Source organism: Perna viridis, chromosome 4, assembly GCF_037379345.1.
Source record: "Perna viridis isolate PV_CMFRI_1.1 ecotype Kerala chromosome 4, ASM3737934v1, whole genome shotgun sequence".
Lineage (NCBI taxonomy): Eukaryota > Metazoa > Mollusca > Bivalvia > Mytilida > Mytilidae > Perna > Perna viridis.
This window is the reverse complement of record NC_142448.1, coordinates 5,373,291-5,397,151: the sequence shown is the minus strand read 5'-3', so window position 1 is coordinate 5,397,151 and position 23,861 is coordinate 5,373,291. Positions and strand designations below refer to the sequence as shown.

Here is a 23,861-nt window from a genome sequence, read left to right as displayed (position 1 = left end):
TTTATACAATATTTTGTCTCTTGGTATTCATTGAATATACAGAATATGATGTAGTTGTAAACTGGATCCCTTGATTGCATTCTTTTAATTTCCGCTAGTTAGTCCGAACATAAGGAAACTTGTTTGTTTCTGACCCCTTTTTGCCAAGTGGTTCAAGTGACTACCCCATGTCAGTCATGTTTTCAAACGTTTGAAGTCAAAACTCCCAGAACATTTTCACCTTCACAATATCAAAGCGATCAATACACTTTCACTTGCACAAAAGAAGTAAAGTATTTAAAATTAAACAAGACAATCAAAGGGGACCTCAAAGCATACAGAAAATGACAACGTGACAACAAATACTCAAACACTATTAATCTTTACGATAATCTTTTATTTTTTATAGAAAAAGCACGTCCAGAAGTTCAGACGTTCTATAGTTATAATATTCAAAAGTGTAAATGAGCACAAAATTTCCCTTTTCCCAGATAAATTACATGAACGATGTTTTAGCCTACCATAACACATTGTTCTCGCTTTATTGACTATTTACAATGGATATTCGTTTATGATTTGATTTTGTAAAGTTTAATGTGAAGTTTAATGTGATGTGTACTCTTTCATTCATGAGTTCATTTGTTATCTTTAATGTTATGTTTTTGAGCGTTGACGGTGTCTTTGTCTAAGCTTCATTTTTATTTATCCATACAAAAATTCATTCCATAAAATCATCTTGGTTTGACTGGTTTTTTTTCTAGAACTACGTACAAGGTTTGAAATTTCTCTTAAAAAAGTCAAAACAAAATATATTGAAAATAAACGAATTTCAGTGTGCATATTTAATGTAGGATAGAACCTGAAAAAAAAATACCTATATATGCACGGTGATAATGAAACCTAATAATGCTTAGAACCAATACATGCCATTTCACTTCTAAATAGTTTTTTTTATCTCTTCTCCTTAAATTAAGACGAGAATTTATATGTAGTTTATTTGTACCGTCGATGATATTAACTTCTTTTTTAATTTGAGGAAGGGTTACAGAGTCGGTGACAACAAAAGTCATTGAGCGATCAAAAATACCTGCCATCAATAAAACGTATATGCATGAGTGTATATTAATTTTATAAATTTTATAATGTGTAATTAAATTTCTAAAAATAATTTCTGAACAGCCCTAAATTTCTTGTAATTTTTTTCCTTTCACTACACCATAATTCTTTTACTTACATTAAAATCGGATGTCGAAATCAAAGCTGCAAAACTAACATGGTACATTTTTAGAAAGCAATACAGTTAAAAACTTATAGTTATCAAACAAACGCAGAAAATACAAAATGAAATAAATGTCTCATAAATGCAATATATAATAAGATAAGTCCAGAAAAAGAAACTTTGACATAAACCTCACTACAACAAAAGATATTTTGATTCTAAATTTCATTTCCGCAATATGTCCAAAATATCCGAAGCCTAAAGTCCACCAAAATGTAGGCAATGGATACTTTAAAATATAATTTCAAATTCCTCGAATAGACTTAGCTGGTGTAATCAGATGCAGTCAATAAATGCTATATAAAACACAATAATACGGGATTCTAACACAGTTACATGATAATATTAATATAACAAGGGGACACAACAAAGATAAGATTTGTATATTTAAATATGAAATGCACAAAACTTTGGTAAGTGCCTCGATAATTACACACGGACATGGGTCTTTCATACTTTCAGATTATGCATATATATATATATATATATATATATATATATATATATATATATATATATATGTGCAAAATTTGATTTTTTACATTAAGAGCTATGTGGGTATAACCATACACTCACAAACATATTAAACCGCAAATGGCAGCTGACATGATCTGTATTAACCACGCCACAGAATCAAAGTGACTATACTATTACTGGTATTACAAAGATAGACATTGAAATGTTTTTGATCCATACTGGTTTCAACATAGTACAAAAAAAGGAATTTACACAGAAATGTATCAGCTGCAATTTCATTATAAACAAACTGATATATAAACAAGAAAATCAAATGATACCATTACAGACGTCATGCAGTCCTCTGATTTTTCCACAAATATTTATGGCACTCGCAGTTTTTTAATAAAAATTTCAAAAGTTAATATGTTGTCACTGGTTAGCACTTATCCGATCTTCTCAAAGATGAATAAGTATCACAGATGCTTGCTCATACAGATAAACCAGTATATCAATGCCTCCATCCAGCGTCATGCCCTCCCTCCATCTGAGGTTCTAGAAATCCCCTGAAAGATGATCCATCAGCCGTCCACCTCGCCCCATACCCTATATATGGAAATTATAACGGCTTATGCATTTTAGCAGGTATATTGTTCAATATAGACAGTTAACATTATTTATACAATGTTTTGTCTCTTGGTATTCATTGAATATACAGAATATGATGTAGTTGTAAACTGGATCCCTTGATTGCATTCTTTTAATTTCCGCTAGTTAGTCCGAACATAAGGAAACTTATGTTTGTTTCTGACCCCTTTTTGCCAAGTGGTTCAAGTGACTACCCCATGTCAGTCATGTTTTCAAACGTTTAAAGTCAAAACTCCCAGAACATTTTCACCTTCACAATATCAAAGCGATCAATACACTTTCACTTGCACAAAAGAAGTAAAGTATTTAAAATTAAACAAGACAATCAAAGGGGACCTCAAAGCATACAGAAAATGACAACGTGACAACAAATGCTCAAACACTATTAATCTTTACGATAATCTTTTATTTTTTATAGAAAAAGCACGTCCAGAAGTTCAGACGTTCTATAGTTATAATATTCAAAAGTGTAAATGAGCACAAAATTTCCCTTTTCCCAGATAAATTACATGAACGATGTTTTAGCCTATCATAACACATTGTTCTCGCTTTATTGACTATTTACAATGGATATTCGTTTATGATTTGATTTTGTAAAGTTTAATGTGAAGTTTAATGTGATGTGTACTCTTTCATTCATGAGTTCATTTGTTATCTTTAATGTTATGTTTTTGAGCGTTGACGGTGTCTTTGTCTAAGCTTCATTTTTATTTATCCATACAAAAATTCATTCCATAAAATCATCTTGGTTTGACTGGTTTTTTTTTCTAGAACTACGTACAAGGTTTGAAATTTCTCTTAAAAAAGTCAAAACAAAATATATTGAAAATTAACGAATTTCAGTGTGCATATTTAATGTAGGATATATACCCTATATATGGAAATTATAACGGCTTATGCATTTTAGCAGGTATATTGTTCAATATAGATAATTAACATTGTTTATACAATGTTTTGTCTCTTGGTATTCCATTGAATATACAGAATATGATGTAGTTGTAAACTGGATCCCTTGATTGCATTCTTTTAATTTCCGCTAGTTAGTCCGAACATAAGGAAACTTGTTTGTTTCTGACCCCTTTTTGCCAAGTGGTTCAAGCGACTACCCCATGTCAGTCATGTTTTCAAACGTTTAAAGTCAAAACTCCCAGAACAATTTCACCTTCACAATATCAAAGCGATCAATACACTTTCACTCCAATTATTGTCCAAAAGCCAGAAAAATGTTTTTTTCGTGCTCTCTTTTTAATCTTTTTTTAACGGTTTAAGGTCCAAACCCCAAAATCAACTCTTGCTTTCCTTTTGGCACACCACTGTTGTACAATTTCAGAATGAACCATATATTTTCACCAAAGTTATTGTCCGGAAAATGTTTGTTTCAGGTGTCTGCAAAAAATACTGAAGCGTATTGGTCCTATTTTACCCTAATTCCAAAACAATTTAAGCCACAACCCTAAAAATCGATGCTATCCTTCCTTTGAAGGAATGGAACAGTATGGTATAATGCCACCGGGATCAATACACTAATACTTAAGTAATGGTCCACAACCCATGTAGTTTATAGATGACAACGACGGTTCCATACCATGTATTTGTGGTCGTATAAAATTGATTAACAAAATTCAAAAACAATAGAAAAGTACATAATAAACTATACAGAGAATCATAATTGTATTGAAGAAAAGGTGTGGGTTATAAAAGTAATCACAATTAAATAATTCCTAGTCCTTAAAAACCGTTGAAGGAAATTAAGCAGTATCTTACCTTCATAATGTCTTGCTTCCAGTATTATGATATCTTGCTTGAAAACAAATCAATCATACATTTAAATTTTAAAGTAAAACATAGGACTTTTTAATGTGTGCTTCAATGAAATTTTTTTTCAAGAGTTCCAACCTTCTAAGACTTTGTCAATACAACTGAACAATTTAATAACAAGCAGCTCTAAAATCAATAACAAAACAATATTGCACTATATCGTTCCACTCTAATTTAATAACGACCAGCTCTAAAATCATTAACAAAACAATATTGCACTATATCGTTCCACTACAATCTAATAACAACCAGCTTAAAATCATTAACAAAACAATATTCCACTATCTCGCCAGTAATAAAAATATGCCAATAAGCTTACGGGTAACCAGTGAGTGTTGATCCAGGTAGCATTGTCTAGTATTTTGTTCATTATGTTGAGTGCATGTTCATTCTTTACAAGTTCCGCTAAAAACAGACAGTAGACATTAAAAGCACAAATGAAGTTATAATAGTATTACAATGAACACCAAACATAATGCTGAGTTGAAATCACACACACAAAATGTATCCTTGAATTTCATACCACTTAATTCAACCTGTTTCTCCAAACGTTTGGCAGGTAACAGTTAAACAGGTTTTACAATATTTGCTCAACTATAAGATGAGAACAAAATATAAAATTAAGTTTTATCAAATAAGGAGGAAGTACTTCTACAGCGAAAAGGCATTTTAAAGGAGATTGTGCAAGAATAAGATAAGAAAATGAAGATGATTAGGTAATAGTATAATGAACGGGATATTAAAGCATAGTATCAGTGTTGTCATAACACCACTTCCTGTTAAACTATAATCACTAACCTTGTTAAAATCAACTAAGGCAAAACAAAGGTTTTCATCAGAAAAATTTTAATCTTAATTTTGGTGAATTCTGTATACTGTACTTAGTCCATTAAAGTCAAACAGACAGTAAAATATAAGAAAATTGCTAATACTTGCTAAATATTGTGTTTTACTTACTGCCTGTAGAAGATCCCCACCATGAAGAACTGGAATCTCTGTGATGGTGTTTTGCTAATGCTCTAGCTCCAACAGACAACTGAGAGTTAGGTCTACAATACATTTATTAGTAAATTAATATAATTCATTATGTGTAAAAGTTTTCAATTAGTTTTTTTTTCAAATTTCAGAAAGTTTCAAAATTATGGTCTCGAATTTCAATTCAAAATATTAATTTTCAAATTCTCTACCTATTCCTCCACTTAAAGAACAGGAACTACTGAAACATGCTCTGACGCTTATTGATTGTATTTTTACTTACGAGTGTTTAGCTGTGAAGCAATCTTTTAGGACTTTTCTGGAACATGGAAATATTTCTTTAGTCCCAACAGTTTTCCTCATTCCTAAAAGGTCCAAAATTCCTCTCCTACCTAACAACTAAAAAACATCAATTTTATAATTAACATTCGCATTCAAAGCATTTCAAAATTACATTAACACTCTCACTTGAAGCTTTTCTGAATCACATTAACATTAAAATGAACGTACTCATTGGAATAATTGTAACTGAATCACATCAACTTTAAAAATACACTCTCTTAGGAAGCCTCACACCAACTTTAAGTCAATAAACGTGTCCATTTGAAGATTTTCATAACTTCCTCAATTTTATAAAAAAAAAACACATTTGAGATTGATGTAAGCCTTACTGAATCACATCACAAAACAAAAACGCGTCCATTTGAAGATTTGCTGAATTTTCTCGACTTTATAAAAAACACTTTTTGTGTAATCCTTTCTGAATCACATCAAATTTTCGATCATATAAAGCCACACTGAATTATGCATTTCTGTATATTCAGGAAATTGTTTGTGCAATATACAAATAATTTTGGAACATTAAGTAGAACGCTTTATGTTTGATAATCACAACAGACAGTGTCATTAAAGAACATATGATCAGTAAGAAAAAGCATACTTAAAAAGCATTTTTGACAAATAGAAATTAAAGTCAATATGAAACCAAGTCTATCACTTGAATCCTACATGTAAGACTTACTGTGAGTATATATCTGATCCTATATTTCCTTTCCTCAACACCCCAATGATCCCATAATGACACCATGCCATCCAACAGCGGTGTTACAGAGGCAAATGATGCTGCTCTGTGAAATATATTTAATAAACATTGACTAATTTAAATTCATACATAGGTGTATACAGGTTGGTTTATCAAGCAAATAAATCATCATTTCATTTTGTGGAAAACAAAAGGTCTAGGACACCTAAAAGTTTTATAGTGCTTTCGTTTTGTACTTTCGTTTTGTTTCACAACATACCAATCAAAATCAAGACCAAATAATTGACCATTTCCCGTAATTTACGTAATTTACGTAATTTAGGTCATAAGTATTAAATCTATTTCCTTATTTGTTTCAACTTCTAAAGTCTTCACTAATGCAGGTGTACAGTGCAAACCACTCTGATTAACTGTATTTCTATAAATGACAGAATTACCTGGATTCCACGTAGACTTTCTCATCCAACAGATCATATTTCGGTAAGTTGACTACTGGACATTCTCTATAATTGAAAAATGAAACTTCCTACTTGAAATAAGCAGGGATGCATTGGTAAGAAAGCGATTTGTGATATTTTAGAACATACTTTTACTTCTATACAAAAAAGAATAACGTCTAGACGTTAAGATCAGTGGGGTAGGATAATTTGAGCACTGAAGATGAAATATCGGAAAGAATATATACCAAAGTATTCAAAAAAGAAGGGAAATTCAAAGGCATAAAAGTCCAAGTTCATAGCCAAAACGTAAAAACAGGAAAGAGAGATTATCTATAAACGATGTAGATAAAATACAATTACAAAACAAGAACTGTAGAAAAGCAAAAAACAAGACGGCACTAAAAACTAAAGCCATTGCAAAAACGTGAGTGACATAAGGTGCTCCACCAGTGATATCCTTTCGATAAAATTCGGTATCATGGTCGGTTGCGTGTCAATCTAGGAAGACCTAAAATCTAACTGAAGATATCGGTTTCATCTGCAAGATAGAAACATCAAATTGCAACGAGGACTGTACGATTTCTGTAATGATAATATCGACTAAGCCTGAACATATCAGTCTATGGTGTTCTTAAATCAAATTCTCTAGTAAAGTGGTGAAGACGAAAATTTATATTAAAATTTATATTATTTTTAGTCATCATATGTGAAAGTGAGACAGGGTAAACAAAGCTCTATGGCTCACAATAAAACCTGTTTTACCCTCCTCTACACTTTGATATACATAAACCAAGTCAGCAACGTAGTGGTTTATTATTTTTTTCGGTTTATCTTTGATTTTGCCAGTTCGTGTACTATCTTATATTTCGCTTTCCTGTTTATGGTTGTGGGTTTTGATTACTACATAGGCAAAATTATTTCAGCTGATTTACACTTGAATAGAGCAAATAAATGGTGTCACAGATGAAATTCGGATGAATAAAGCTTTCACGTGAAATTCACGTGAATTGTTCACATGCAATTCGTGTTAAGTGAATTTCACAAGAAACTCACGTTAATTTCAGGTGAAGTTCACGTAAATTTAACGTGAAGCTGGATTAACATGAATTTCACGAGGAAATATTTGCCTGTGTAGTATCTAACGGAGTGAGGAAGAATATAAATTGTTTAATTGCGACAATGATTGATCTGATACAAATAAATATGATGTCAATTACTTTCAAAAGTTTGGACACAACATCTTCTGGTATTTTTTAAATTGACCAGAAGAAATATGTTCTCTTCAAATTTGTTATAAGAGAAAGAGTAATCAAGGGAACCAAGGTTATAGCGGCAACCAAAAGAACGTAATCCAGGGACAAAGACCAGACACGGAAAAAAGACATACACAACAAAGAACATAAAGTAACCAACATCTTACATACAAAGTAACAAAAGCAAATGAGCAACTCGGTCTCCATTAAAAACAGAAAGCTTTGTCTTATTGATATCCTTTACTTCGTAATGAAATCAAGAACATCATGCCGAGACCCCCCCTCCCCCCCCCCAGAAGACCAGAAAAGTAAAGATAAGTGAGTATTTTTGACCAAATAACTAGGGTCACATACCAGAAGAACATCATCAATTGTCTTTCTAAAATTGTTCGTTCCGTGTACAGAAAATAGAAATCTAACAAAAAAGACCAAACATGTCCCGAACTCGAGTTTGACAAGTCCGTTGCTTAAAATAGAATATTGAAGATACGGAATGCCAAGTGCGTTCATCATGTATAAGTAGTTTTTGTAGAAATATTAGTGTAAGTCAAGATTGCGGACAGCTGCCGCTGTCCTGAACGTTAATAGTGGTAAATGTGATTGTAAAATTCTGTACACACTTACTGGGAATTTAGCCTGATAGGTACGATGTTACCATGTTCTGACAAATTTCATTCCTTTTAAAGTATTATATCAAGTGGCACAATTTTAAAGTGATCTATTTTGTTCATGCTATTTTTGGAAACAATAAGAAATGCTTCATTTTAACATTTTCTAGCTCCGAATCTATACGTTCTGTGGATGACCCTGATGACTCGGATAGCAAAGAAAGTTTCTAAGAAATGCAAAAGATCCATAAACACCAATGAAATATACTGCAATTTGTATGGAGAAAGGAAGAATTTTGTTGGCAGAAGGCTTGTGGAGCTGTATACAAAAGGAGCAGAACTCTGATAGGCTAAATCTGTTCCAAAAATATTCCAATTGAAAACAAAAGAACAAAATCTTCTCAGTAGTAGCCAGAAGAATGGAATCATTCGTACAAAGAACTAGTACATTGACACATCAGCACAGACACAAGAAGTTGGGTTCTCCGGATACATTGAACACATCAACATAATAACACAATGCATACATGGAGCAGAAGTCAACTATCAACATCTAACAGCAGTATGGCTGGATCTTAACAAATGGCTATGGAACAGCCCTACCAAAGATGTAGCTCTAATACAAAACCATATATCTGAACACCTAAGATGGAAGATAAAAATTATTTCAGTGTGTTACGCTTTACAACAAAATGATTTACAACATCATGGCAGAACCACAGTAGGGTTGACGGGTTGTACTGCCCCCTGTTTAAAACACCTAGCAATATAAATAACAAATACTCATATACAAACTAGGTTGATGTAATTGCATTAGAGGCTCTCAAGCTTACTATCTTTGTTAAGAACATTCCGCCCATAACTGGAAATCTCATTGATTGGGAAATGACATATAGTTCCAAAAATCACTTGAGACAACACAACATCTAAGGAATAAAATAGCAAGTATTTCAGAAGAGAAAAAAAACATGGCTTCATTATAGGAAATTCGAAGCATGAATCTACCAATATGGTTTCTTACAGCTTCCATTTCCATGAATAGCATGATCATTGATGCTTTATGAAGTATCCGTTTCAACAAAAGAAAGGAAAGATAGAATCATCAACAAACATAAACTAGAGGCTCAAGAGAGCCTGAATCGCTCACCTGGTTAACCATATGCTTATTTGAAAAACTTAAGGAATGAGACATGCTAAGTTAAAATCAACTAAATTGTTAAATGCAGGAAATGCTTTTCATAACATTTTCATGTCCTGAATCAGAATTTTGCTAAAGGCAACAATTTTTGAATTTTTTTCAAAAACCTGTCTTATGACCCTTAAGTTCCATTTTTAGTACAGGCAGCCATATCTATTCATCGATTTAAAATCACAAGTCATTTTGAGCACAACACACTAAAGAACTATTATGCTTATTTTCATTCAATGATCTTAAATGGTTTCAGAGAAGATTTTCAGAGTTGTACATGTGAAAAAAAAACAACACAAAAAACGGTTTCAGAGGTCGTAACTCCTACATTAGTCAATGAATGATTTTGATAATTTCGGCAAAGGTCCTTCTCGTGATGCTTACCAATTTTACCCAATGCCAGAAATTTGGTAAAGGCAACGGTTATTGAGTCATTTGCAAAAAAAAAACTGCCATCTTACCCCTATGTTCTATTTTTAGTAATGGCGGCTATGTTTTTTCTTGAATCAACAATCTAAACTGTCAATTTGTGTGGGATACCCTAAGGAACATATACGTCAACTTTCATTGAATTCTGTGCAATGGATTTTGAGAAGATTTTCAAAGTTGCACATGCGAAAATACATAAAAAAAACTGTTTCGGGGGCCTTAACTCCTACATCAGTTGACCAATCGTTTTCAAAATATTGGCATAGGTCCGTCTCATGATGCTGTACAATATTACCCATGCCATAAATTTGCTAAAGGCAATTGTTTTTGAGTTATTTGTAAAAAACTGCAATCTGACCACTATGTTCTATTTTTAGTAACAGCGGCCATGTTTTTTCATGGATCAACAATCCCAACGGTCATTTTGTGCAGAACACCCTAAGGAACAATCATGCCAAGTTTCAAACCTGTCAGTCCAGTAGTTTCAGAGGAGAAGCTTTTTTTTAAATTGTATCCACGACGACGAAGACGACGGACACCAAGTGATGACATAAGCTCACTTGGCCTTCGGCCAGGTGAGCTAAAAAGGCACGGCTTCTCACAATATGATATTAATTGATTCTATAATTAACCAGGTGAGATGAAAATGAATGGAAGTACGAACATGGAGGAAGTGGTCATGAGCAACAACAACAGTAGAAAGTGCTGAGAAAGTGATCAATTGGAAAAACAACGGGTATGATGAAACGGAACAAATGCACTAGCGTATAACCTAAATACATTGTACATAATAGTAAATACTTTCAAAAATCACCAAAAAGTCTTCGGCAAGTGTAAAGGAATAATCAAGAGAACCAAGATTCCATCGGAAATCAAAAGAATATAATCCAGGGACAAAGACCAGACATGGGAAATACACACACACACACACAACAAAAAAACATAAAAACAACAAAAATACATACAAAGTAGCAAAAGTAAATGAGCAACTCTGACTCCACTGAAATTGGGAGCATGGACCAGGTGCACCGGCAGAGTTTTAGCGCCCTATGCCTTTCTAAAAGTCTGCGTAGTTACGGTAAGCCCTAGCATATCGTACGAGTTGTGATATGAAAATTCAATACGCAGATGCTGAAGGGATGTTGGCACAAATGAAAGGAAAGTTGGCAAAACAAAATGAAAATCGCGTTTGTCGTATAGTTTGGTTAATAGTTTTCCTTTACATCTACGTGTAGGTCAAGATATGAAGTTGAATTCGCAGTGTCTGTCGTGACCTTTTCCTGAAGTTAGTTGTGGTAGATGCGATGTATAAAATCCAAAAAAAACTATGATTGTTTAAAGATAACACGTCATCTATAAAGCAAAAACCGAGATCAAGGGATCTGGCGATCTAGTGATGTTCCTCCTTTTAGATAATATCAGCTACAAAATAAGCCTTACAAGAGCGAATGCAATTTAAAATTTGGAATCGAGGCTGTAGGTAGATACGGGAGAAAACTGACTAGCCAGTTCAGTGGTATTTGGAGTTTGGGGAGCATGGATAACATAGGAAACAGACCTGTATACAATAATCTGGGTATATATTTTGAAATACCATCATCAAGTTACCTTCAAGCCAGATGGCATTATCACACAGAGGGTATGCTTGACGTGATAATGATGGCAAACACTTTGGATAAGGAAGAGTAATCAAGGGAACCAAGGTTTTAGCGGTAATCAAATGAATGCAATCCAGGGACAAAGACCAAACATGGAAAGCAGACATAAACAAAAAAAGAACACAAAGTAGCTAAAATCATAAACACAAAGCAACAAAAGCAAGTGAGCCACTCGGACTCCACTAAAAACTGGGAGCATGGACCAGGTGCACCGGTAGGGTAAGCGTCCACTGATAAGGAATTATGAATTAGATCAAATGACCAAAGACTGACATTCCCTGAGAAAATTCCAACAACTCTCTGACCAAGCAGATATGGTGTTGTTGACACCAGGGACAAAGTCATTGTCATTAAATTTGACACTTCCAGAGGTTCTCCCGGACAGTCTGTGTGGAGAAGGTTCTTTGCAGGAGTGAAGGAAAACCTAGGTAGGTGAAAAACAGACCAGAAGATGGTCCAAGCGACAGAAAGAGTACAGTACGCGCTATGTGTGAATGAATAGACATGAATAGCTGGATACCCACCACCAACGAGCAATAAATGATCATCTCTTTGAACCAAATCATCAGGGTGTACCTATCTAAAGGACAAAACAATGAAGGAACGGCCTTGGCTAAAGACATTGGTGGCAATTAAAGCAACATTACCATCACAGCTGTATGTAAGAGTTAACAAGGGAACCAAGATTCTAGCGAAAATCAAAAGAATGTAATCCTGGGAAAAGACCAGACAGGGAAAACATACACACAATACATAAAAATAACCAAAATAATACGTCCGAAATAAGCAACGATAGTAAATGAGCAACTCAGACTCCATTAAAAACTGGGAGAATCAGTGTTCTCATTAGGAACAGGCTGGAGGCCAATTTTCATGCTTCAAACAACTATCTGGTCAGTTCAAGTGGAAAAAAAATACATATTCAATTAAGAATTAATAAATTTGTCCTGTTCAAATTTTTATTTTACCCTTTATGAGAAAAAAAAATAGTGGAAACATTGGAGCATGGACTAGGTGCACAAGTAGGGTAAAATGTCAATTCCAGGGTAGACGAAAGAGTGTTAGGAGAGGTACTGTCGATATTTTAGTCCATCTTGTGATCAGTCATTCTGTTCTTTTGATTCTTTGTACTTGAGACATTGTGGGCCATTATGTGATCCGTTCCAGGATATGAGTCATCATGTTATCAATCTCTACATAAAACTGTTTTAGTAGCCATACATTTTTCTTGGTACCAATACAGGTAGTGTAGACATACTTGTGTTGTAGCCATTGTATTGTAGAGCATGTTATATATGTCTTTGTACAAGACATTGTTTAGATGTCTAACTTATTTTCTTACATTGGAAGATCCTGTTTTATATGTATGTGAAGTTGGTAAACATATTCTATTGCAGGCCACTGATTGATCATTTTTAATTAAACTACAAAATATTAAAATTTTCCAACAAAAGAGGAGGGGACGAACCTCTACCCTTGCCGAGTATATGTATACTTATTTTCTACAAGTTATTTAACTATTCATGACACTAAGTAAATACTGTGTAAGTATTTTATTAGTTGGTATCAAATTTTGTGGTTTGCCAAAATTTTGTTAGTTTTAACAAGGATTTTAAGTTCATGTATTTTGGTTGAACCTCAAAGTTTTTTAACAAAAACTTGAAATAGTGGTTTGACACGAAAACAATGAAAATTTGTAACCTAAGAATATTGTTTTAGCAATTGCAGGGTTTCAAAGTAGTAGTAGTCCAAGTTCTCTGCCCTTTTCTTCCTAACCTAAGAGTTTTGAAATCTTATTTACCTCGTTCCTAAATCTTAATCTTCATCACTTTATTGAGGACTTCTTCTTATCCTCAAGAAGACCATTGATTTGAAAGAGTAATAAAGGGAACCAAGGTTATAGCGGTAATCAAAAGAATGTAGTCCAGGGACAAAGACCAGACATGAAAAACAGACATACACAACAAAGACCATAAAGTAACTAAAATCATACATACAAAGTAACAAAAGTAAATGAGCAACTCGGACTCCACTAAAAACTGGGTAGGGTAAGCGTCCTGCTTTTCTAGAAACACCCGCCGAGTTGCTCAGAAAAAGTCAAGTCCGGGGTAGACAAACGAGGAAAGGAAAACTATGACCCGTTGAATAAATCAGTTTTCATGGTGCTGATGGATACATCATAACGATCCATGAGTTCATGATGAAGACCATAAAACTTCTGTAGTGATGACTTCAATCTTTTAGCAACATAACCCTGTTCCAGAAGCCTATTTGTTAGAGTTCTAGCGCAATACAAATGTCTGCGTAGTTTCGGCAAGCTCTGGCATAACGTATGAGTTGTGATATGAACACTCCATACGCAGGAGCCGAAACATGGAAAAGTGCAGATCCATCCCATTTTGAGAGTAAATTTGAACACTTGGTCACTGATATCATGTTAAAAAGATTTGACACACATATTCTCTATCACCAGATTCTGTATAGACAACATGTCTGCTGAAGATAATTTTTTTGTGTCTCACCAGTTAAAAAGCATGCCTTCTGCTATTCTATCACAAAGTATGTGCTTATATACATATAATTGAAAATGACTTAATTCAAATGAAATGTGCACCTATAGCCAAGATTGACTTTGGTAATAATAAAGATATACATAACATTTTATTTATAGAGTAAGGATGGGTAGACATACTTGTTTTCAAGCCATTGGTAGAGCATGTTACCAATTTCTCTATATAGGGGATAGGTTGGGTAGCCAACAATTGTCTCTCTAGGATTTGAGCTGCTCATATCATCTTCAAGTAAAAGTTTTAGGTCACTGATTGGCAGAAGCTGTTGATCAGTTCCTGTTTTACATTCATCTTCTATCACCTGTAATATATATTTTCCAATTTAAAGCCAAACCCACTAATATAAAAATAATTTCGACTCCGTATCCCCATCAATGAGGAATGTCCAAGAGTTCATTTAACTTTCATATTATTCATCTTATCCACAAATGCAAGAAATTGTATTTCAATGTGATTTTTCAATAATTTGGTATTAACATTGATTTGCTCATAAGGTCTTTACACAGAAATTAAAAAAACTATATTTAAAAGCACTTTTAGGCATGGCATGGGTTATGTCCTTACTGTATGACTTTTGGTGTACTGTGGTTCCAAACCCCACATGAGAAGAATTAGGATTGATTTTACACATGATGGGGACATAACTTTTTGTAAGTTAAAACTAGGTCTGGCATGTCGGTTAACTGCTGTAGTCCTTAGTTTGTACATTTGTGTTTTTTATATTCATTTTCTTTATTTCCATTGTAACAAGGGACTCAGACCGTTTTTGAACTGATTTTAGGTGTGTTTAATTGTGTAATATTTTTTCCATAGTGGCCACGTTTTAAGGGGGTTGTGATCACAAGAGTACTTTAATTCCACCACATTTTTTTGCGCATGTCCCAAGTCAGGAATTTCTGGCCTCTGTATGTCTTGTTTCTTTTCACCTTTAGTTTATTTTTATGTTACTTGAGTATATATAGGAGCAGATTCCTCATTGTTCATTGAAGACCAACAGGTGGCCTTGGACTGACATTTGCATCCGCTGGGGTGGTCTCTTTGACATACTCTCATTATAAATATGCCTGACAGATAATCTACATATTTTTATATACATTTATCAGAACCTACTTAAATTATTGGTTACACTTTGAAAAGCTTTGCCTAAATTTGGTACAAATAAAACATTTCAACACAAGCTCTAATGATCTTTTAAATCCAACAATAACCCATGCACTACAAGTTATAGTTATTGAAGTAATATAGAAGAAGAAGAGCTGTTATTATTCATATGAACGGGCCTGTGAGGGCATGATATATTACATATATTAAAACTATAACATCACATTACATTGAACTTACATTATAAACATAACAAAGATCTACATGAATATAACTGATTTACAACACCCTACAATATAGTATGAAAATGTGGGATGTCAGGTCTAACAGAGATGAGGGAAAATATATATAAATATAATGACCTTTAGCTAATGGGTTATTTGGGAACTTAGTATATATATATATATATATCTTACTATAGTTTAGCAGGTCACATCACATTTTTAATTGATCTTCATCATACCACTTCTAGTTCTTGTTTTCTTCTCTAGGATTTTAAGGTTTGAGTCTTTTTAATGACTAATTAGCAGTGGTAGTTAATATATTAGTTAAAGCCATTGATGGCTCATCAATTACATTTTTTGAGTCATATTTATGGTCATCAATTTTGATTTTTGTAAATGCATCAATTTGACTCTGTATTTCTATGGACATTAGAGTCTCTTGAAATAAAGCCGGAGATCCATCAGACCATATAAAGTAAAGTAAAGTAAAGTAAATTTTATTTAAAGTCAGCATATATGTACAAATAATAAAATAAAAGAGCACTGAAGTGCTCTTTAATCGACTACGTACCCAGGAGATACATTGTGAGTATCAGTATTAGTCTGAATTTCCTTGGATCCTGCAACCCTGTATGTTTATATGTACCGACTTTAAATAAAGTTTCTTAGTCTTAGACGCTCCTCTTTTTTATTTGGATTTTGATATGTTGGGTTACACATGAATATCCAAGAAAAAGAGGAGGGTTGCAGGGTCTGAGGATATTCCGACTATATCAGAATCAACAGTGATAGATATGTAACAATATTTAGCAGACACTGACCATTCTAAAATACAGACAATCTGATAACAATGGAAACTGGCAGTGCCAGAGAGTATTCTTAGGCAGCAGGACATTATCTACTGTACTTGTTCCATTGAGGGTGTAGCAAGTTACATTAGATTTCCAAAGTACAATGTATCACCAAGAACTCAAAGGGAGCTAAGAAAGCCGTCACCAAGGCTAAAGCCGCACGGGCTGGAGGTGACAAGAAGAGGAAGAGGAGAAGAAGGGAATCTTACGGAATTTACATCTACAAAGTTCTCCGTCAGGTTCACCCAGATACTGGTGTCTCCTCCAAAGCTATGTCCATCATGAACAGCTTCGTCAACGATATCTTCGAGAGAATCGCCGCTGAAGCTTCACGTCTGGCTCACTACAACAAGAGATCAACCATCACATCTCGGGAGATCCAGACTGCTGTCCGTCTCCTCTTGCCAGGAGAATTGGCCAAACACGCTGTCAGCGAAGGCACCAAAGCTGTCACCAAATACACCAGCAGCAAGTAGACTAGCAGTAGCAGTCTAATATTAACGGCCCTTTTCAGGGCCACCAAAATCTTTCAAAAAGATTCTTATGTTGATATGTTATAACAGTAGCACATACCTCAACTTACCCGTTTTACTACAGAAAATATTGAACACGGACATATTCCCGTGTACTATAAACATTATAACATTGAACCCCCCCCCCCCCCCCAAAAAAAAAAAAATCACACTTTATGTTGTCATGTACAAATACAAAGAAAAATCACACTTTAGTTAGTATTATTATAACGTTGTCTGATAAGGCACCAATTACAAACTAAATCTGCAGTACGATTATTATCGTAGTACTCAAATTCCTGACAGTAAATATAATGTTAGTTTGATCATTGTAGAGATTTCTTTCATAAATATACCATAATGTGAACTTTCGTTAATATGGTCTTTTGGGTTGTGCATATAAGTATTTATTGTGAGAATTTATTTCTTTATTTTTGGTGGGTAAAAAAAGAAAAGGGAGGGGGGGAGCTTTTATAGATACGTATATTTTATACATTTGTACTTAAATTTTGGCAACTACATGTAACATATCATATATAAGAATCTTTTTGAAGGATTTTGGTGGCCCTGAAAAGGGCCGTTATTGTATGTTCTGTAGGAAGCTGTTTAACCTCCGAATCCGTAAAGGGTACGTCCTTGTCTCTTCAGAGCGTAGACAACGTCCATAGCTGTGACGGTCTTCCTCTTGGCGTGCTCAGTGTATGTGACTGCATCTCGGATAACATTTTCCAAGAAAACTTTCAACACACCACGGGTCTCTTCGTAGATAAGCCCAGAGATACGCTTGACACCACCTCTTCGTGCAAGACGACGGATAGCTGGTTTTGTGATACCCTGGATGTTATCACGCAACACCTTCCTGTGACGCTTAGCGCCTCCCTTTCCAAGTCCTTTACCTCCTTTACCACGTCCAGACATGTTGACTTACTGAGTGAAATTGATCAGTAGAATGGCAAGTGGACGGCAAAAAATCGACTATAAACAAATAACGCGACCGTGATAGAAAGCTACCTTGATTTTACAAAGCTAAGCGACCATTGGTTAATACTATAACAAATAATCTTTGGTTAATCGGAGGGAAAATAATGTAAACAAACAAAAAAAGGGGGGAATACAATGTAAAACAAAGAATATTTTTCAGAAATGCTGATTACAAATTATGATGATTATACACTCAAAATTGTGAAAAAAAGTATTATTTAAAAACTAATGAATGCTCTCTTTTTTATTTGAAAATGAATTGCAAGTTGTAATACGTGGCTGTATAATAGTAAATGTTCTTTATAAATTGAGTTTAACTTTAGTTCCAATTTTAAACACATAGATACAGAGGTGCACATGATGTGGAATTACTCTGAACGAATAGAAGGATATGCAAATAATTGTAATCATGAAATATTTATAAGTCTGCAAGCTGAATTGCCATATTTTATAAGAAGGGGTTGTCCTTGATAAGATTTAACAGACTGAAATGTTCTAAGCAAATAAATGTCCAAGTAAACCCTTGTCATATGGAAGAAATATATCTGTCTTATTAAATAAGAGCCGATATAATTTTGGCATCTTGCACACACAGCATATAAAGCTTCTCAGTTCTGTTTATTTTGAAAGTTCATTCATCCATTTCTTAGATTTAGTTCAAGTTTTGAGACAATTTGAGTTTGGGACTTTCGTCCTTTGCAAAAGTCCGTTACAAGTCTTATTTTAAGTGGCAATTTTAACCGTTAAGCCTGTCTGACAAATTTAATGAGCTATTGTGCCAAGACTTGAACTATATCATATACTCTATGCTCAAATTCTGGGTAACTAGGTATTTGTTGGATAGATTACACATTATGATATATATATCTTTGGCAGGTCTGAACACTAAGAAAGAAAAAAAATATCAAGTTTTTAATCATCATTTGCTATACATAATTCATTTCTTTCAATTGTTTACATTTGTGGGTATGCATCATATATGACATTGTGCTCAAATAAGTTTCCATACTTATGTGACATTTGGTTGAGTGTATTATGAAGAGCCCAAAAAAAACATGTTTGTTATTATTTGTGCCAATGTGCAGTACAGTAAACATTCAAACATCTGAAGGATGATCAAGTAAGAACTGGGATTAAAATATCAAACATTATGAAATGATAGGATATGATATGATATGATTTTGGCTTATGTTTGGGACTGTATGCTCCTCCATCCTGCCAATACCAATATTTCATCACAAAAATAAGGAGTTTCGACTAATATAACATTTGAGAGCATGGTATTCAAACATGGTACTTGGAGTAGTATTCTGCCACTTCAACAGAAATGTATAGTGTGATTTGTAATCATGCAAATAATTTTTTTTTGTACAAATTTACAAATGGCCAATTAAATATTTGGATCATAACTAGCTTTTAGGAAGGGTGTATTGCATGTACATGATTTTTTTTCAATTGAAGCATTTGCTGTTTAAGTAAGAGTAAATATGCTACACACACACTATGAACTGTGTATAGTGTTAGGTCTTAGGAGATAAATGATATTAATACCATTGTTTAACAAGTTGTAAAGATATATGGAGTGAGCAATGTTCAGAACTTCTAAAAAATGTTCATACACATATATACATGTTTGTAGTGTGTAATAGTTGACATGTGTTTATTTTAAGGGGAGAATTTGAAGCAAAACACATAAATAACTTTACATGCACAATTGTGATATACCAAAAGCTCACATTTACTTGAGGATAGTAAAATGAGATGGGAATAATATAACTATTTAGGCCATATTTGTGTATTGCAGTTTCTTAAATTGGTATATGTGTATTTTATCAATATTACTTATGTTTTCGCAAGTAGTCATACTTGCCATTTCAATACTTATTAATATTAATCGTGTGCGATTTTTTTTTATACATTTTGTATTAAAAAAAAAAAGAAAATTATTACAAGTCAATTCATTTGGATAAAAGGGGGGGCTATCTTCAATTAGTTCTGACTGTGCAGAATAATACATATAACATAAATATAAGAATCTTTTTGAAATATTTAGGTGGCCCTTAAAAGGGCCGTTTTTGATATGTGAAAATTCACATTTTAGGCACGTTCTCCACGGATTCTTCGGGCCAGTTGGATGTCCTTTGGCATGATGGTGACTCTCTTGGCGTGGATGGCACACAAGTTGGTGTCTTCGAAAAGACCGACCAAGTAGGCTTCGCTAGCTTCTTGAAGAGCCATGACAGCAGAGCTCTGGAATCTGAGATCAGTCTTGAAGTCCTGGGCGATTTCTCTGACTAATCTCTGGAATGGGAGTTTTCTGATGAGGAGCTCAGTGCTCTTCTGGTATCTTCTGATTTCTCTCAGAGCAACAGTTCCTGGCCTGTATCTGTGAGGTTTCTTGACTCCACCTGTGGCAGGTGCGCTCTTACGAGCAGCCTTGGTGGCAAGTTGTTTTCTTGGAGCTTTTCCTCCGGTGGATTTACGTGCGGTCTGCTTTGTACGAGCCATTACGAACGATGTATGATTTCAACAATCTTAGACTGTGATACCCGAAATCCCGTAATAGGTCTAATTTTGTTAACCCGCAAATTTGAAAAGTTAAGAATTATTGGTTACGCAGAATAATAAAAGGCATTGTGATTGGTTGCGATTCAGGCATTTTCATTGGACAAAAGAAATAAAAATTTCAATCCACTTTTTTTGTCTGGTGGTAGAGCTTTGGTAGTGATATGTCAAAGAATAAAAAAAATAATTATTGCTATAAATTTTATTGTAAAAACAAAAGCAAAAAATTACCAAAAAAAAAAAAAAAGAATACAAATGTCATCAACATCAGGACACATGTAAATTTTATTCAGAATTACAGTGACATGTATGTTGAGCTCCAGTTGAAAAAAAAAAACAAACAAAATCTATCAAAAAAATAAAAGGAAAATGTGTACTGTAGCGTTTTTTTATATTTATATTTTTAAAGTATAAATTAATACTATACTAAAATAAGAGGAAAATAAATATTAAATATTTCGAAAGATGTGATCTAACTTAATACTTTGTAAGAAGTTTATGCATCTTGTATTTAAAATATTCTAACGCACAACAATGATAAAAGGAGTGAAAGACCAAAAAAAATCTGATATCAATAAAAAAAAATTAAACTTTTCTGACCAGACGTAACATGTATGTATGTATGTATGTATGTATGTATGTATGTTTTAGTTCGGATCGATTCTTTATGAATTTTTTTCCAGTATGTAATATATTAAGTATTATAGAAATTAGAAGTAAAAAGTGGAATTTATTAGTATGATTATTTCTGTTAAAATTTTACTTTGTGGTTATATTTTATCAACGTGCATATAGAATAATATCATAAAAAATACAATAGTACTACAGGGTAGGGGCACTAGCTTGGTTTGTGTTTTGCGTACTGCAAGTACATATCAACGTAAGAATCTTTTTGAAAAGTTTTGGTGGCCCTGAAAAGGGCCGTTGTATATGATAGTTCAATGAACGAAACTGTTTATTTGGCAGCCTTCTGGGTCTTCTTGGGCAGGAGAACGGCCTGGATGTTTGGCAGTACACCACCCTGGGCAATGGTAACACCGGAAAGGAGTTTGTTCAATTCCTCGTCGTTCCTGATGGCCAATTGGAGATGACGGGGGATGATTCTGCTCTTCTTGTTGTCACGGGCAGCATTACCTGCCAATTCCAATACTTCAGCGGCCAAGTATTCAAGAACGGCGGCGAGGTAGACTGGGGCTCCAGCACCAACTCTCTCAGCATAGTTGCCTTTCCTCAACAGTCTGTGGATACGACCGACTGGGAACTGAAGTCCAGCACGGGACGACCTGCTCTTGGCTTTAGATTTAGCTTTTCCACCTTTACCACGTCCTGACATTGTGTTATGACTTGTTCGAATTCAAACAAAAATAATAACACACGTTTTGGCCAAGTTTCCCTTTTATACGACGAAACGGATTGAACAAGCGCACAAAATATGAACCAATCAGTGCGATCGTCCTATCGAGAGTAGTAACGGTGTTTTCCGCGAGGTTCGCGTTAAGAAACATATTTCAATCCACTCGTGTTATTTAAATACAAAATTTACTTGTATGACAACAGTATTCACTGAATTATTGTCAGCGAGTGAACATGCCACCAAAAGCAACAGGTTCAAAGGGAGCTAAGAAAGCCGTCACCAAGGCTAAAGCCGCACGGGCTGGAGGTGACAAGAAGAGGAAGAGGAGAAGAAGGGAATCTTACGGAATTTACATCTACAAAGTTCTCCGTCAGGTTCACCCAGATACTGGTGTCTCCTCCAAAGCTATGTCCATCATGAACAGCTTCGTCAACGATATCTTCGAGAGAATCGCCGCTGAAGCTTCACGTCTGGCTCACTACAACAAGAGATCAACCATCACATCTCGGGAGATCCAGACTGCTGTCCGTCTCCTCTTGCCAGGAGAATTGGCCAAACACGCTGTCAGCGAAGGCACCAAAGCTGTCACCAAATACACCAGCAGCAAGTAGACTAGCAGTAGCAGTCTAATATTAACGGCCCTTTTCAGGGCCACCAAAATCTTTCAAAAAGATTCTTATGTTGATATGTTATAACAGTAGCACATACCTCAACTTACCCGTTTTACTACAGAAAATATTGAACACGGACATATTCCCGTGTACTATAAACATTATAACATTGAACCCCCCCCCCCCCCAAAAAAAAAAAAATCACACTTTATGTTGTCATGTACAAATACAAAGAAAAATCACACTTTAGTTAGTATTATTATAACGTTGTCTGATAAGGCACCAATTACAAACTAAATCTGCAGTACGATTATTATCGTAGTACTCAAATTCCTGACAGTAAATATAATGTTAGTTTGATCATTGTAGAGATTTCTTTCATAAATATACCATAATGTGAACTTTCGTTAATATGGTCTTTTGGGTTGTGCATATAAGTATTTATTGTGAGAATTTATTTCTTTATTTTTGGTGGGTAAAAAAAGAAAAGGGAGGGGGGGAGCTTTTATAGATACGTATATTTTATACATTTGTACTTAAATTTTGGCAACTACATGTAACATATCATATATAAGAATCTTTTTGAAGGATTTTGGTGGCCCTGAAAAGGGCCGTTATTGTATGTTCTGTAGGAAGCTGTTTAACCTCCGAATCCGTAAAGGGTACGTCCTTGTCTCTTCAGAGCGTAGACAACGTCCATAGCTGTGACGGTCTTCCTCTTGGCGTGCTCAGTGTATGTGACTGCATCTCGGATAACATTTTCCAAGAAAACTTTCAACACACCACGGGTCTCTTCGTAGATAAGCCCAGAGATACGCTTGACACCACCTCTTCGTGCAAGACGACGGATAGCTGGTTTTGTGATACCCTGGATGTTATCACGCAACACCTTCCTGTGACGCTTAGCGCCTCCCTTTCCAAGTCCTTTACCTCCTTTACCACGTCCAGACATGTTGACTTACTGAGTGAAATTGATCAGTAGAATGGCAAGTGGACGGCAAAAAATCGACTATAAACAAATAACGCGACCGTGATAGAAAGCTACCTTGATTTTACAAAGCTAAGCGACCATTGGTTAATACTATAACAAATAATCTTTGGTTAATCGGAGGGAAAATAATGTAAACAAACAAAAAAAGGGGGGAATACAATGTAAAACAAAGAATATTTTTCAGAAATGCTGATTACAAATTATGATGATTATACACTCAAAATTGTGAAAAAAAGTATTATTTAAAAACTAATGAATGCTCTCTTTTTTATTTGAAAATGAATTGCAAGTTGTAATACGTGGCTGTATAATAGTAAATGTTCTTTA

At 34.3% G+C, this 23,861-nt stretch overlaps 6 protein-coding genes and 1 pseudogene across 7 annotated transcripts; 2 read left to right on the top strand and 5 right to left on the bottom strand.

Moving 5' to 3' along the window:
• Positions 1 to 355: 355 nt before the first annotated feature.
• Positions 356 to 14,667, bottom strand: LOC148618602 (uncharacterized). Of its 2 annotated transcripts, none has more exons than XM_088577669.1 (8): positions 14,467 to 14,667; positions 6,635 to 6,700; positions 6,177 to 6,282; positions 5,439 to 5,554; positions 5,138 to 5,229; positions 4,500 to 4,585; positions 4,127 to 4,163; positions 356 to 2,320 (listed from the first exon to the last, which is right to left on the bottom strand). In XM_088577669.1, exons 1-8 carry the CDS (start codon positions 14,562 to 14,564, stop codon positions 2,226 to 2,228), a joined length of 696 nt encoding a protein of 231 aa, XP_088433795.1. In that variant the 5' UTR covers positions 14,565 to 14,667; the 3' UTR covers positions 356 to 2,225. The 2 variants fall into 2 exon arrangements, with proteins under 2 accessions (XP_088433795.1, XP_088433796.1); XM_088577670.1 differs by having other exon boundaries at positions 4,127 to 4,159.
• Positions 14,668 to 16,387: 1,720 nt separating this feature from the next.
• On the top strand, positions 16,388 to 17,177 carry LOC148618601 (histone H2B pseudogene; annotated as a pseudogene).
• A 176-nt stretch (positions 17,178 to 17,353) lies between these two features.
• Positions 17,354 to 17,950, bottom strand: LOC148618600 (histone H4). The gene has a single exon (XM_088577668.1). It carries the CDS (start codon positions 17,948 to 17,950, stop codon positions 17,639 to 17,641), a length of 312 nt encoding a protein of 103 aa, XP_088433794.1. The 3' UTR covers positions 17,354 to 17,638.
• A 2,024-nt stretch (positions 17,951 to 19,974) lies between these two features.
• On the bottom strand, positions 19,975 to 20,521 carry LOC148618599 (histone H3). The gene has a single exon (XM_088577661.1). It carries the CDS (start codon positions 20,519 to 20,521, stop codon positions 20,111 to 20,113), a length of 411 nt encoding a protein of 136 aa, XP_088433787.1. The 3' UTR covers positions 19,975 to 20,110.
• Positions 20,522 to 21,271: 750 nt separating this feature from the next.
• On the bottom strand, positions 21,272 to 21,911 carry LOC148618598 (histone H2A). The gene has a single exon (XM_088577666.1). The coding sequence runs from the start codon at positions 21,909 to 21,911 to the stop codon at positions 21,534 to 21,536; it is 378 nt and encodes a 125-aa protein (XP_088433792.1). The 3' UTR covers positions 21,272 to 21,533.
• Positions 21,912 to 22,059: 148 nt separating this feature from the next.
• LOC148618597 (histone H2B) lies at positions 22,060 to 22,796 on the top strand. Its single transcript, XM_088577662.1, has one exon. It carries the CDS (start codon positions 22,166 to 22,168, stop codon positions 22,541 to 22,543), a length of 378 nt encoding a protein of 125 aa, XP_088433788.1. The 5' UTR covers positions 22,060 to 22,165; the 3' UTR covers positions 22,544 to 22,796.
• Positions 22,797 to 22,898: 102 nt separating this feature from the next.
• LOC148618596 (histone H4) lies at positions 22,899 to 23,495 on the bottom strand. Its single transcript, XM_088577667.1, has one exon. The coding sequence runs from the start codon at positions 23,493 to 23,495 to the stop codon at positions 23,184 to 23,186; it is 312 nt and encodes a 103-aa protein (XP_088433793.1). The 3' UTR covers positions 22,899 to 23,183.
• Between the last annotated feature and the right edge of the window lie 366 nt (positions 23,496 to 23,861).